This window comes from Gopherus flavomarginatus, chromosome 5 (assembly GCF_025201925.1).
Source record: "Gopherus flavomarginatus isolate rGopFla2 chromosome 5, rGopFla2.mat.asm, whole genome shotgun sequence".
NCBI classification, from domain to species: domain Eukaryota; kingdom Metazoa; phylum Chordata; order Testudines; family Testudinidae; genus Gopherus; species Gopherus flavomarginatus.
In genome coordinates this window covers 116,115,153-116,131,259 of record NC_066621.1, presented here as the reverse complement: position 1 = coordinate 116,131,259, position 16,107 = coordinate 116,115,153, and the positions used below count along the sequence as shown (strand labels likewise).

Sequence of the window (16,107 nt, the reverse complement as noted above, 5' to 3'; positions counted from 1 at the left end):
ACCCCGATATAACGGTGTTTCATCTATAATGCGGTAGGGATTTTTGATTCCCCACGACCACATTATATCAGAGTACAGGTGTATATAGCATGAGATGAACAGACTGTCAGTGGATAATCACATCTTAGTGCCACGGTACTTAAACTTATTTGCTTTGCTGTAATATTGCATATTCAATGTTCAAATCAGCAACCACTGATACTGTGACAACATCCTTTGTTATACAAAAATGACTGATACATATTTAATAATTTTTTCTGAGAAATGTCAGTATAACATGGTGACAGTTGCAAACTATTTCACTATTGAATGACTGTCCTAGCCAATTGATAAGGTTAATAGGTCCAACGGGTGCCATGCCTGTATGATTTCTGGTGGTGCCCAGAATGGGTCCAAGCAGAGCCGTCCCGTCCATAGGATGGACAGGTGCAACCACCCCATGCCCCGTGCTCTGGGGGACCCTGCACTTCAGGGGGACACGGAGTCCAGGCAGAGCCACTCCATCCATAGGACGAACTGGGGCAACCGCCCCATGCTTTGGGGGGCCCCGCACTTCAGGGGGACGCGGGGTACTGGGCAGCCTGGGGGGTTAGCAGAGGGCCTGGTGCCGGCAGCAGTAAACAACCTGGCCCCAGCCCACCCGTTACGCCCTCTCCCTGCCCCCATTCCACCCCTTCCTCCAAGTCCCCGCCCCGCCTCTTTCCAGCTTCCATCTCCTCCACCGAGCGACACCAGGAGCCAGTAGGGCAGAGTGGAGCAGGACACGCTGGGGCCTGGTCACTTGCTGCTGCTGGCGCCAGGCCCCCCACTAACCCCCCAGTCTCCCTTGGACCTCCATTCCCCTGAAGTATGAGACCCCCCAAAGCACAGTAAGCCCAAACATTGGTGGAGCCAGGCCCACGTTCCTGAATATTGGTGGAGCACGGGCACCACGGGCCCATATAACTCTCGGCCTATGAATAGATCTACTGAAGTTTCAAAAGGCACTTAAGTGCCTTTGAAAATTTTACCAGTCCCTCTTCTCTAAATCAAAGGCCAGTTTATCCATAATTACAACTTTTAAAACGTATTGTACTTCTCAGTATGCTGATTTTTGCCTGCCCAAAAAGTTGCTTCAGCTGTTGTAAATAAATACAGGAAAACCTCAGAGTTACAACCACCTCAGGAATGGAGGTTATTCATAACTCTGAACAAAATGTATCGTTGTTCTTTCAAAAGTTTACAACAGAACATTGATTTAATACAGCTTTGAAACCTCACTATGCAGAAGAAAAATGCTGCTTTTCCTTTATTTTCTAGTAGTTTAACAGTACTACACTGAAATTGCCTCCCCCGCCCCCCAATCTCTGCTGCTGCCCGATTGTTTACTTCCAGTTCCAAATGAGGTGTGTGATTCACTGGTCAGTTTGTAACTCTGAGGTTCTACTGTAAAGGTCAGCTCTAACTGGCTGAAATAGGGTATAAAATTGGTACAGCACACTTTTGCACACAAGCACATTTAAAAATAATACCCCTTAACTGTTCCCATAAAACAGTTACGGTGATAAATACACAAAAGAGGTATACAGTCCCTTCTTATCCAAGCATTTCAAGATCAGTATCATGGACTTTCCCAATATATTTCATCCATCACTTCAAAAATTAGTAATAATCACATCCACATCTAACAAACAAGCATGTAAAAAAATTGTTTATTCAGCTACATATCAGTTTACCACAAACGCTCAGGTTTTCATATGTATACTGTACTTTCAGCCAAATTATAAGGAATCTGGCTGATATAAACCTACAGTTGATATGACAATTATCTTTCAACAAATTGTCACAAATTTGTTGACATGTTTAAACTGAAAAGTCAAATGATTTCCCAATCTTCCCTTAATCATTCATTAAATGCTTAATGTAAAAACATAATGGTATCAGTACCTGTGTAGTTTCATTTCATTTTCTTGATATAGCTCGGTCATTACTTTAAGCTTTTGCTGAAGCTTCTGAAGTTCACTTTCAAAATGTGTGTTTTCAGACTGCAAGGAGACCTGCTCACTTTGGAGGTTTTCAATGCGTTCTGTCACAGTTAGAGACAGGTGAATAATGCACATAGTTTATGAAGTTAAAACAAAATCATAATATCTTAGAAAGTACAAACATTGCAGGTCAAGGACCTTACAGTTTTATTAATGAAGGCCTGTTTGACATTTGGAAAGTAAGACAGGGAGACATCTTCCTACCTACAGTCCATAGAATACTGTTTGGTTTTTTGCATTGTGATAGATTTCCACAGACTGCACAATTGAGAAGTAGTATTGCTTACTGGTCTTGGTACAGGACAGGGAGTCAGGAGTTCTGAATACTTCTTCCAGATTTAACACATACTTGGTATGACTTTGACTTAGTTACTTAAGCTCTGTTTCCCCATCTGTGGTTGGAATGGCTCAGAAAGCCAGTACTTTTCTCTGGAGAATGCCATTTTGAAATCCATAGTCTAAACTTTCAGATTTTCTATTATTATTATTTGTTTAAATGTGCTCAAGACGACAAGCAGCATAAACAATAGTTCACAGAAGTGTAGAAATGCCCCATTCATCCCAGTTGGGGTTAACCCTGAAGCAACATGATAGTTAACAACATGGAGCAAGGAGATAATTTAAATATTAATCTACTTATTTATTCAGTTGCAAACCGTGCTTCCTTTCAATATATTTAAACCTCTGAAGTTCAAAGGCCCAAATGGGGAAAAGGGCTAGTCAGTCAGTCTAGAAGGACATCTATCTGATGGGTCATCATAGGAGATCCTTAAAAGTTATAGGGGAAAAACTGCTGCATTAGAGGATAGAATCATCCAAAATGCCACCAGGCATATGGCATTTAAAACTGAGTCCAATTTTCTGCTGATAGTGTTACTTAGGTTAAAGGCATTGGCTAATTAGATGCAAGTTGTATAAAGCTGCACTAATTTTATTTTTAAAATATATTTCCTTAGAATGAAGCCTTTGTAGAATTTGTCCAAAGGAAAAGAGGTGACTACGTACTTTCCAGAGTACTTTAAGAGTATTTCAAGAGTATTTTAAGAAGAAAGTAATGTTGTTTTCCAACTAAATATAATGAATTAATCGCTACTTGATTAGAAACATATTTCACAATTAAACATCTCATTATTTACTTATAAATATCTTATAATGAAAGACATTAGACATATTTTCAATAGCAATATTGAAAAAAGATTTTCAGTATATTTATTTTGAGTGACAACTGTTGCATTTCCAGTTGAAGTGGGGTAACAAATTAAAAATGGCATCTCAGCAGTCTATATTATTGCTGTAGTTTTAGCCATTTAACCTTTTAAGACAAAATTTTTAGAACTGGTTAAGTCACTTCAATTCAAATTTAATGGATTTTTAGCTAACTAAATAAAGCTATTAGTGTAAACTTAGTATTTTTTCCACAAAAATTGAATGAATAAGCCAGGGTTATTTAAGGACATGAATAGCTTCTCTTATTTAAAAATCAGTTATTTTTAAAACAAAATAATGTAATTACCTTTAAGTTCTTCTTTAGCTTTATCTTCATCTGCCAGTTTTAAATATACTTGATTTCTTTCTGCTTCCAGGGTTTTTAAACAAGCATTTAACTATATTAAAATAAAATAAAAAGGGGAATTAAGTGTGAACATTACTGGAGGAAAAAGATTCAATTCTACTTGACTGCATTTCTCAGATAATACAATACTAAAGTAAGAATGTTATGTTATGGCTGTAACATTAATTGACTAATGCTTAGAAATGCAATTAGCTAATGCCCTGTCCTCCTGAAATAGGGTAGGTTGCATTCCTTCTAGACCCTGGCAAAGAAGAAAAAAAAAAGTGTCAATTAAGATTTTTAAAGTATGGTAAAACAAAAAATTAGAAAAAAAACGGATATCCTAAACTTTGTTTACATTGATACAATTATTTATGTCCATTACTAGACATAACAACATGGCATGTACTTTAAATAGCAGTTTTCTTTATTCCTCACTTTTTCTCTGACCTCTTCCCTCCAAACTTTTAAAATCAGTACATCATAAAGTGTTACTACATACCTTAGCAGCATAGATCAACTTCTTTATAGTTCGTTTTTGCTGATCATCTAATTAAGAGCATAAATAGAAAGAACACTGAAATCACAAACAGCACTGTGATATGTTTTGACTGGAATGTACACTTACTACTCCTAATTACTGAATATATTTTTCATAAAAATTAGCTTTGGCTTCCACCACACTAAGTACAATGTGACATACTAAGTGTGGAAAGGAAAAATTAAAGTTGACTTTTTTCTGACACATTAACACACAGACTGACTTCTTCCCCAGCTGACGAAGCATCAACTGAGCTGACTGAGGAAAAAAATGGCAATACAGGATGCGTTTAGTATTCTGGAGGAGCACATTTGCAAACCATATTAGCAGGCAGGGTTAAGAAATCCAGTTTCTATCTTTAACAAATTAATTTAAATACAAGCTTTGTGTGAAGTCTAGTTATTTTCTTATTCCAGTTAACCTATACTTTTTTGTTGGGGGTAGGGGAGGAGAGAAGAGAGAGGACGGCTTACATAAGAAGTTATTCTGATTGTACCTAAAAGCTCACCGTTTTCTGTTATATCAACATCCCAGTGGTTGTCTTCAGTGTGGTCTTCTCCTATTGCTATGCTCCAGTCTTTCATCTTCAATAAACATTCTGTCAATGACTAGATATTACCAAAGATAAATAAAATTAAAATCCAGAATGAAATATAGGCAGTGAAACTTTGACTATCACACTAAGTCATATTTTCAACCTTTTGCTGTACTTCATTACTTTCTCATTAATGTATCAAATTAGCCTGCTAGCTATCTAGGATTCTACATGTTCCACTACTTACCCATTAAAACACAGGCAAGAAGCAGGACAACGGCGGGGCACCACTAAAGGCTCTTAATGATGCTCACTGGGATATCCGAAGAGTTTTGTATTTTTTATACATATAAAGTGTCTACAAAGCGAAGAATCTTTTGGACAAGTATTCCTTTTTATTTCAAATTTTAGATTCTAGGAGTCTGTAGCCTTTGGACAGTGTCCCAGTGGACTCAATTAATTCAAACCTCAATCTAATCAGCTAAGAAAAACTAAAAATAAGTTAATGCAGGAAGCAAATTGAGACAGCTTAACATCTTCTCATCCTAATATTTAGCATCCCCTATAAACACAGTTAAATACAGCAGTTTACCTTGACTTGACTTTCCTTGTTTTTCAGAGCTTCCTCCATATCTGCTTTAGACGATTCAAACATCTTTCTTTGTTCATTTAGTTCACCAAATCGTTCACCCCATCCTTCAGCTTCTTGTAAAAGCTAAAAAAAAGGTGTACCAGATCAATAAGACAATCTATCACAAGTTGAAAATCAAGAGTAATCACCCAGTGTTTTTCACATTTCAACAATAATTAGCCATATGTACACTGTACTCATAGGCAGCATATCTGGGGTGAGTGTCTTGAAACCCCACCACCACGTGTCCATGAAAACTAAACAAAACTAAAGATTGTGTAATGTTGAAGAGCTTAACAGTGCAACATTTTATATTACTGTACTGTTCTCTAACTTATTAGACAGCTGCACTAGCTGTCTAGTGAAATTAGTTACTAGGATATCTAAAAACAAGTTTAGCTGAACACTTCAATAAATATTTTAGATAAAACATACAGAATGTGAAGAAGCCAATTAAAATAAAATATTGAATTTTTGACTAATAATCATCCAGATTCCTGGGAACAGGTTGAAGAGAAAAGACATTAATTTCCCACACTCTCTCCTTAAGCTGCAGCACTTGTTCCCTTTTCACCCTAACGAAGCTGTGAGAGGGGAGTGTACCATTAATGTTTTTATTTATATCTTGGAAGTTCTCTATTGAATAAAATTAATGAGGCAGCTATTTCATTCACCACGTAACCCACAGACTTTCTCCTAACACTTATTTTTTTCCACTTAATATCATATGGTGAAAATATATTTTAAGGGACATGCATCAGTACTCTATGTAAGCAGACACTGAATACTAAAAATACTGTAACTAGCCTTTTGTTAATTAGAAAGGCAGCCAGGTTGTGAAGGTTTTGGGACTACATTAACAATTTTACAGGAATATTTCATTTTCAGAAGTGTCCTACAAAAAACAAGGAATAATTAGACTTTACATTTATTTTAACAAACTATGATTGCAATATGTCAGCTGATTAAACCACATCTGCATATATTATAAGAACTGAAGCAAATTTGTTTTTTAAGAACAGCATATTTAATATAAAAACCTCAAGAAACTATTTCTCAGAATCTTTCAAAAGATTCATCTGCCTATTGTTCATCTTCCAGCTGGAATCTTTAAACATACCAGGTTTACAGAGTGGAGTGAATAATCAATTTTAATCAGACCAAGAACACTCGATTCTATGTAACTGGCAGTTAAACAGGGGAACCCTCATGCAAGAATATAAGCAAGTCTAAATTTCAGCTTGCCAAAGATAAGCAATTCAAAGACATAATAAAACAGAGGCGGTATGTAAACTTGGAATGATCAGATTTTTACCAGAATCAGTAAATGTCCATTTCACCATACACACAAAGCAAAGAAGATATTCCGATAGATAACAGAAATTTACAGAAAGCCAAAGAAAGAAAGCTGTTGCTTGAGAACAGAGTTTGATTTAAGGTTATTTACTTTGTATATCTTGACATGTGATGTTGACAATTTATGTTTTAACAGTTAAAGCTTTTAAACTGTTTTAATCTTAACATCTGCTTTCATGAGATATTGTTCGATCCCCCCATTTAAATTATCACACCCATGGGAAAATAGAAAAAAAAAAATGCTTAAAAACAACCATTGATATTGTCCACCAAAATTAATTTTTTTTTAAATTTAATTCTGCCATACCTATTTATATCATAAAATAAAGTGACTGATAAGTCACCTAACACAGAATGTGCCCTTTCAAGTAATAAGTCATACGCTAGTCATAAACAAGAAAAGCAAAAAATGGAGAAAAAAATTTTCATTATTCCAACACAGCTTTTATTACTAAATCCCCTTCACTGATAAGCAATTAAACTTTAAAAATACATTCTACATGAGTCAAAGAAACAGTGAACCAAAGCGGATTCTTGTACACCATAAGGATTACAGCAGACGGAAAGGACAAGGATTCTGCAGTGAGGTAAGGCAGTATGCTTTCCTAGCGTTCTAATTAGAAAAAAAAAATACTGTAATAAATGTTTATAAACAGTTGTCTTGGTTCAAACTAAGATGTTTAATCCTGTCTTTGGCATATCATTAATCTATTCAGAGGGTAGCAGATCTGTTATAGTTATGGCAATGCTGTGCCAGAGGATTATGACCCATCTGCGTAAAAGGACCAAGGAAGAAAGTACGCCGATTTCCATTAACAAAAAACACACTTTTGTTACCTTTTGGTGAAAATCAAATTCCGTCTTTAAAAAAGGTAAGAAAAAGACACACAAATAAAAATAAAATAATATAAAAAGAACTAAAAAGGGACGTGTATGTTCTACTAAAGAAAACCAAATTATTTGCTTACAATGTTTTCATTAAGAGCAAAAAAAAAAAAAAAAAGCAAGGCAGACAATTTCATTTCGTTTTCTGATTGTTCTATTAGTAAGGTCTTTATTCCCCACAACAAGGAGTATACCAAATATGATACCAGAGTGAAAGAAGTTGCAGCATGCACTATTCATTAAAAATTTCAACACAAAACCCTAAGAATAACAGATGTCCTGGTCTTGAATGTGTCATGCAAGTTTATTTTACCTAGAAAGAATTACAAAATGATTACTGTAAAGGAGTCAATTATGACCTTATAAAAACTCTGCTAAAAACAGATTTTGATGTGTGTAAAATGATTAAATATAAAGTTACGTGATTTTCAGCATTTAGTATTGTCTTGCTTAAAGATCCCTTTTTACAGAGGAGAAGCAGCAAAAGAACATCCTCATTCAAAGTCCTCTTGGGTTCAAAAAAAGTGAACCAGCAACAGGGTATACAGGTCACAAAGATAAAAGACACTGGTCTGTTCACTTTTTTAAATTAGGCGCTGCTTCTCTGATCTTAGTACATTTTTTCAAGTACTGTAAAGGGTACAATTAGGAATAAAGACCAAAGGAATGGACTTAAAGCAAATAAAGTATATGAGAATAATTTTCTTCCAATGGTCTCCTCTTCTCCTTATAAACAAGTTACCTGATCCACTATCCTCTCTACTTCCAATCAACTACTTCTCTGTTCACTCTTGCATACGACGTTTGTCTGTTTTACCAACAACTTAACGTATCAAAAAATGAATCTCATCTTCTATCACAACCACACTTCCACTCTCACAGTTGATAACAGAGCTTTGTGAGAACCAGAATTTCCCTCCCCTGGAAAATTTCACATTTCCAAAAATACTATTCTGAATTAAAACAGAAAATCCGATATGAAAAGTTTTCTGTGGAACAATTTTCAAAAGATTCTATTTCAGAAGACCCAGGATGGAATTTTTTTAAATGGTCCCAGCAATCCAAGCACCCCAGCTCCGCAGAAGCCCACCTGGTGTGCTGTGGTGAAGCCAGGAAGTCCTGGAAGCCCAGGTTCCCCAGCAGCTAGCCAGGCTGGCTGCCAAGAAGCCCTGGCTCTCAAGCTCCCCACCAGGCAAGCTGCCAAGGAGCTGGGCAGCTGAGCAGGAAACCCGGTAAGTTTCTGGCAAACAGGTTTCTGTCAAAGTCTACATATTTCAGAAGAACATTTCAGTTTTGACTAATTGGCATTTTCAGATAGAAAAATGTTTTGTTGGAACATTTCTGACCAGCTCTAGTTGATCATTCCAACATCTTACCCATCACCCAGGCCTGCAACTTGTGTGTCATTCTAAACTCTATTCTCTTCTTTTCCACCATAAAGCTGAACGATTCCTCTTCTGGTTTACAGCAACTAAAAATCCTTGTTCACTGCCTGGCTTCTCTCTTGCCTAACTACTCCAGTGCCCTCCTATCTGGTCTCCTCACTTCTTACACTGCTCTCCCTCCATTCTGTCCCAAATGCTACTACAGTAACAGTATTTTCCTCACCTGCCACTCTGCTAAGTTATTCTTCTATTTAAACCCTGTCTTTGTCTTTGCCATCTGTATCAAGTTCAAGCTTCTGATGGCCACTTTTGTGGAGTACCTCAACTATGTACTTGCCTAAATCTTTATTCTCATTTCTTCCAAAACCTCTTTTTTCCTCAGCAAAACCTTTTTCCATCCCCTTTGTATTCTTCTCTCAATATCAGCATGTTGCTTTTTTTCATGCTGCCCTTTATGGGTGGAACAACTATTTCACACCTTACTTATTAAGCTTTCTTCTCTCTCATATACACATTCCATATAGCCTTTTGAGCAAGAGATCAATCCAAGGAAATTATTTAAAATAAGTTATTCCAACACAACAAGACACACACACACACCACTTTTTATATATAAATAAAAATAAAAGAACATAGTATTCCTGGAAGGGGGGAAAGAGTGTGTGTACACACACTCTCTCCTGGATCATTTCATTATGTTCAATTTGATGATGGGCTCCTCAGAGCAGGGATTATACCTTCAGTTATGTGGAAAGTGCCATGCATACCTACAATACTACATAACTAGGAAGAATGTACCTGTTTCTCGCTTTTCTGAAGATGACAGTTTTCCTGTATTGCATCTTGGACAGAGGTCTCAAGTCTCTCTTTATTAATGTGAAATACTTTTAATGTGGTCTTGGCCTAAATGAAATAGAAGAAAGCAAACTGCTTCAACAGTATATTTGAAGATCCAAAAAGCTTATTGCTGTTTACAATAAATTTTTGGCAGTGCATGTTTTATAATTGTGTACTAACAAAATAAAGTGTAATTGTCCTTTACAATTATTGGTAACTGCCATGCTCTTTTGTAAAATGAATCAGCTACCACATACCAAAAAGTAGGACTGAGCCCTAGAAGATGAGTATTGTCAAGTCATTCCTGTGAGTATTTATTTGTGATGAAACAATTTTAGTAATTGATTTTCCTAATTTGAACAAAAACCTCAGATATTGGACTTACTTCTGCCACTTGTGACTGGATAGATTTTGCTTCATTTTCTAAAGACTCCATTCTTCTCTGTATTTCCACCATCTGTAAAGCCATAATATTTATTTTCATACAAGTTCTTCCAGAAGTTTGGCTAAAAAGTTTCAACCAAACTAATTTTATGAGATCAAATATTCAGTAAATGCTAAAAATGTATTCCTGTAAAAATATTTATTTTTAAATTGTAAGGATTGTCTTTGCAGGCCTGACAATACCAGTTTTCTTTTCAAAGATTTTCCTTAAGGAAGATTTTTTGACTGTACAATAGTGACATATGATTACATACTAATACCTTCTTTTTACCTTTCTTGTAACATACCGTTTCTTTTTACAATGCTTATAATATGTATAGTACATGCACTGTCTGAGATACTGGAGAACCATTAATTAATCCATTTTCCTAAAAGTATTTTAGGAAAGGATTTCCATATGCAGGATATTTTTGCTGAGTGGCCTCCAACTATTATATTTTAAAGCTTTTAAAAAGTGTAAGTGTTCACTGAATTTAGCACTCTTACAAATCCCTTTGTCAACTAGTTCATAAAGTAACATCACTGGCATCACAGACAAGGAAGAGACCATAATTCATAAGGGCTCTATGGTTGCTTTTATACAGCCCGATAAACAGCAGTTCTGTGGGCTTCCCTAATGATATAGCTAGAGAAGTTATTCTGGAAAGTACTTCTCCCTTGATAGGAACCACAAAATGCTGGTTTCAGCATTATCTACCCAAACAAGACTGTCCCCCACTTCCTGAATATCCCCAAGATGGAACCAAGTTACTTTGGCTGACAATAAGCATCATCAATGGTAAACAGCAAAATATTGTAGGGGAAGGCGGAGAAGGGGGAAAAACAAGATTAGCTGTTGATAAATGAGTCAAAAACACTGCATTTTTTGGAGGTTCTGCAAAAATGATTCCCCCCAGTCCACCACAGAACGTTTTGTTTTCTAAATAAAAAGAAAGTTAAAATTCAGAGAACTTTCTCCACATCATACATTCTAAAGTTTATTTGGAAGCATTAAATAAACTGCAAAGAAAGAACAAAAAAAAACATTTAATTGTTAAACAAGTCTTTTCTTACCCTTGCTATCTAGGACATTCAACGTAAAGCTGTATCTTTAAGCTCCTAAATACTTGCATGTTAGTTCCTGAACCTTAACTACCTGGGATTATCCCTTGAATGATTTTACAAACAAATTTAAAAAGGAATGAAAAAACTGCCTTTTCAGTAGATGTCTTTTCAAAGAAATAACTCCGATTATACACAAACATAACATATTCAAATAACTTGGTTTTAAAAATCTGAACATGATGAAAAAGTGTTTTTTCTGAACCTTACCAAGTCATCCTGTTCTGATCGCTTTGACTTCTCTTCTTCCAGCTCTTTTTCTAAATTCTCTATTTCATCCTTGAGTGCAGTGTTTGACCTGTTCAGTTTTTCACAGGTTGCCTAAAACAAGTAATTTTGATAGTTAACCTATAGAAATATACAGTTATAAAGTAATTAAATACAGGTGTGTATAGTGTATTTTTACGGAACACTTTAATAATCTACAGAGGTGCAATATGGCCTCAGAAATTAGATCTCCATGCAGCCTTGTTTAAAGCAGGGATTAAATCACGTACATATGAATAGTCTTATTCCCAACCCTTACAGCATTTACTCCAAGTACAAAATGAATTTATGTAAATTTATCAGTTTATTAGTTATATTTTAATAGCCCCACAAGAAGTATGGGGAGACCAGGCTTTTTTAGAGTCCTCTATCAAATAAATTAGATTTTTGAGATCTAAAAATTGATTCATTTCTAGATTAAAGCAACATGCAAGACATGCTATTTTAAGTTATTAATGTGCATTTTTGAATCAGAACTATAAGTCAATTTTGAAAATTTATGCTGCAATATTTATCATACAATGTTTTGGTTTTTTTTTCAAAATACTGTGGTATACATTTGATTCTGCATCAATCATTTGAGGGGTTTGCATAACTATTTAACAGGATGTCACCTATGGGAAGCAGGTTGAGAAAGCTATCTGCATAATTATTTGCTCCAAAATTAATTGCCCGCATAACTGATCCACTCCATAATTAATTCACTGCCTCACTTGGTGCTGGTTTGAGAAACCCTGGATTACCAAAACAATTGCACAGATTAAAAAAAAAAAAAAAAGGTACATTTCTGACACCTTCAGTTTTTCCTGAAAAACCACTTTTAGTCTGTTTTTACCTCAATATGTGATGTATCTGTTGATTCTTTCAGAAGACTGGCATCCTTTAGAGATGATTCTAAGTCTTCATACTGAAAGGGATACTTGATATCAAAATGTACGTAAGATCAAAAATTGTTTTAAAATTTTAAATTAATATATTATTAAAGTTTAAAACATTAAGGGATGGATTTTTAAAAGTATTTAGGCACACTAGGCATTAATTCCCAATGGGTGTTAGTGGGATTTTCAGAAGGGCCTACATTCATCTTTAGGTGCTGAAGTATCTTTAAAAATTTGGCCCTAGAAAGGTTAGCACATAGAGCACATAAAAGCAAGACATCTAGGAGTACATTTCCAATGCCACGTACTGTACTATGATTTAAGAGCAGAATGCATTAAAATCTGTATCACATTTAAAAGAATTTGAACCAAGGGGTGAAAAAAAAAAAACAAAAAAAACCCCAAGAATTGCACGATCATAATAAATATACGCTTTTAATATTTAAGTTTAAATAAAGCTTCTGTTGATCAAAAGAACAACAATGGCTCAATATGCTAAAAACATACACTGGAGGAGGAGAAGAATAAAAATAAGAGTTACCTCTTTCTTGTGGAGACTAAGTTTTTCAAGAACTTCGCATTTCTCTTCAAGTAGTTCAGCAACTTTACTGGCAAGTTGTTTTTCCCTTCCTATTAAGAACAATAGCTTCATTTTGAAACATTCAAGTTATTAATTTTTAATTATTTTTATGATAGTGTTTAACAGTGTAGCTAGAAACATACTCCACAGAAACAATAAGGAAAGTTAACTTACCTATATAAAGTCTGCTTCTAACCTGAAACAAAAAGAACAAGAACTGAAATTTGTCCTATTATGTTACATAGCACGCAAGGATAACACTATTCAGTTTTTAGCCTCATCTTTTCTGCGTTCTTTACTTAATATTACATTTTCTTAATCTACAGTAACCGTAGTTCTTTGTGATGTTGTAGTCAGTGTGGATCCCACCACAGGTGCGCATTCATCTCACATATATGAAACCAAAGGTGTTTGAATAGCAGTGTCTGTTGGGGCTGCGCACAAGTACTGTGCCTCTTCATGCTCCCATATGAGTCCATAAAGGGTGGGACCCCCCACAACCCTCCCCCACCCACCACCAATTCCCTTGCCATTTAAAGCAGCGATAGCTGAGGAATCTGAAAAGCAGGTAGGTTGTGGGATCCATGCTATGTTCATCTTGAAGAACAAGAGTTACTACAGGATAAGTAATGTTCTCTCTTTTTTGAGTATTCATTAGTGTGGATCCCACTGTAGGTGACTCACGAGCAATATTATCCCTAGATAACAGAAGTGAGACGTTTCAGTTGTATCAAACAGTGATTGAAGTACTACTCCTGAACTTGGTATCTGACCCAGCTGGCATGCCTACAGCATGTTTAACAGAAGTCAGTGGGTTGCTCCATATTGCAGATCTCAAAGACTGACAGGCAGAAGATGCTGCCAGTTCTCTGGTCGAGTATGCCTTGAGTTTGGAGGGAGAGCATGTAGCTTTTTCTCCAGGTGTTGAGGGAGGTTTCAGAAAAAAGAATGGCAAGGTAACTGATTCTTCAGGTGGAACTGCGAGACTGGCTAAGGGATGAACTGGGGTGTGGTCTCAGTACCACCTTGTCTAGATGGAAGGATGTGCAAAGTGTAGAGTTGACACCTGTCCAGATTTCCCCGTGATCACTGCTCCTCTCCCCCACCCCACCCCTTCTCAGGTAGCTGTCCTGGGAAATCTGGAAGAGTGCTCAGTATACACTACCAACTGTCCATTTGGATGGGCTAAGGATCATCTCAGATGTCCTGTTGTTTTGTACCTCAGAGGTGGCAAGCCTAGTAAGGTGGTCTGGCCATGAGGGCTTGGAGCTCAGTGACTCCCCATGCTGAGGTGATGGCAACCAGAAAGACAGTTTTGATGGTAAAGAAATGTACTGAGCAATCTGACAGTGGTTCTAAAGGAGTCAACCTGTGGAACTCGTTGCCAGGGGATGCAGTGAAGGCCAACAGTATATAACTGGGTTTAAAAAAAAATTAGCCAAGTTCATGGAGGATAGTTTATCATTAGCTAAGATGGTCAGGGATGAAACCCCATGCTCTGCGTGTCCCTAAACCTTTGACTGCCAGACGCTAAGACTGGTTCACAGAGGATGGATCACTCAATAATTGCCCTGTTCTGTTCATTCCCTCTGAAGCATCTGGCACTGGCCACTGTTTGAAGTCAGGATACTGGGCTACATGGACCATAAGAATGGCCATATAGGATCACATCTATGTTCTTGAGTTTCTAGGAGTTTTAGGACAATGTTGAGGGCCCACATGGGAGTCAGTCTAACCAGAGAGTAAACATGGAGGGCCTTGAGGAAATTTTGATATTGATATTGTCAAATGTCAGATCCAGATCAGTACCAGAGTGTGACACACCAACATTGCTGCAAGGTGGACTTAAGAGAGAAAGATAAATGCTAGTCCAGCATGTTTCAGGTGCAGCAGATAGTCAGGGAGCTTCAATATCAAGGCCTCTACCGATATCATGTTGGACTGTCCATATGAAAAATCTTTGCCATTTTGAGGAGCAAGTATTCCTAATGGAAGGTTTCCCACTTTGTAGGAGGACTTCCCAAATCTATAGGCAGCAGTTTCTGTCAACAGTGCTCAGTTCAGTTATTAACACTTTGTACCACATCTTCAAATACAAGAATACAGCTACTTCTTATGCACAGTACTGTACTTAAAATCAAACAGACACTACACTGTAGTCTAGGTCAGCAAGTTAAGAAAATTTAATCCATTTTAAACTGTAGGGATAATTTAGGATATTACTCTGATTGGAATTTAACCAGCACAAAGGACAAAGGATGCACAAGTGTCATTAGATTTTCAATAAGTTTGTTTGGCCAAGAATCTCCATATTATGTTTCTCTAAAAGAACAGTGCTCCCCAGCAACACGCTGAGACATTGGTGATTTAGTATGTTGCACTACTGAACCAATAACACTTCCTGAAGCATCCTGAACTTTTTAGGCAGTATCCCATGCAAGTTGGGCCTGCTTCTACTTATCCCGCAAGATATGACAAGATCACAATTCTAGCTGGTATAGCTATAACCAAATATAGTGACGTGCCAAGGGGGGAGTGATAGCTCAGTGGTTTGAGCATTGGCCTGCTCAACCCAGGGTTGTGAATTCAACCCTTGGGGGGCCATTTAGGGAACTGGGGTAAAAATCTGGGGATTGGTCCTGCTTTGAGCAGGGGGTTGGACTAGATGACCTCTTGAGGTCCCTTTCAATCCTAGTATAGTATTCTATGACATATGGGAGTAAAAATACCCACAAAATGCTTAAGGAATAAATGGGAAACTAAAACATGCAGATGTTATTTTGAAAGCTGGCTTTGAAAATTTGTCCCATAAAATGAGAAAGTAGAAAGGGAAAATTTTATCACTGTTTAATTTAATTTTCTTTTATAAGGTGAATATGCATTTCACATTAAAAGCAACATTCTTTGAGCAAACAGCCAACCATTAAGGACCTTGACAAGAAAGCTACTACCCAATTTTCCTACAGTTTCAAAGAAAATATCATCAACGGTATGACCAGCTGACTTAAAACTCTATTGTAACACTGGCAACCAGATCAGATCAGGGCCACAGGCCAATTCACTTGTATGTTAGTGTAGATCAAAGCAATTA

General features: G+C 36.6%; 1 protein-coding gene across 5 annotated transcripts in view; it reads right to left on the bottom strand.

The window, feature by feature from the left end:
* Nucleotides 1-16,107, bottom strand: part of MIA2 (MIA SH3 domain ER export factor 2) — a 59,557-nt gene that overhangs the window by 19,668 nt on the left and 23,782 nt on the right. For 4 of the 5 annotated variants that reach the window (XM_050953855.1, XM_050953858.1, XM_050953860.1 and 1 more), the window contains 11 exons: nt 13,191-13,212; nt 12,978-13,066; nt 12,394-12,465; nt 11,502-11,612; nt 10,132-10,203; nt 9,708-9,812; nt 5,245-5,367; nt 4,614-4,725; nt 4,079-4,125; nt 3,538-3,628; nt 1,927-2,065 (listed from right to left, as the gene is read on the bottom strand). In XM_050953855.1, the coding sequence (XP_050809812.1) occupies nt 1,927-2,065; nt 3,538-3,628; nt 4,079-4,125; nt 4,614-4,725; nt 5,245-5,367; nt 9,708-9,812; nt 10,132-10,203; nt 11,502-11,612; nt 12,394-12,465; nt 12,978-13,066; nt 13,191-13,212 (983 nt within the window). The remainder of the gene's footprint in view (nt 1-1,926; nt 2,066-3,537; nt 3,629-4,078; nt 4,126-4,613; nt 4,726-5,244; nt 5,368-9,707; nt 9,813-10,131; nt 10,204-11,501; nt 11,613-12,393; nt 12,466-12,977; nt 13,067-13,190; nt 13,213-16,107) is intronic. The other variant, XM_050953857.1, reaches the window with a different exon arrangement.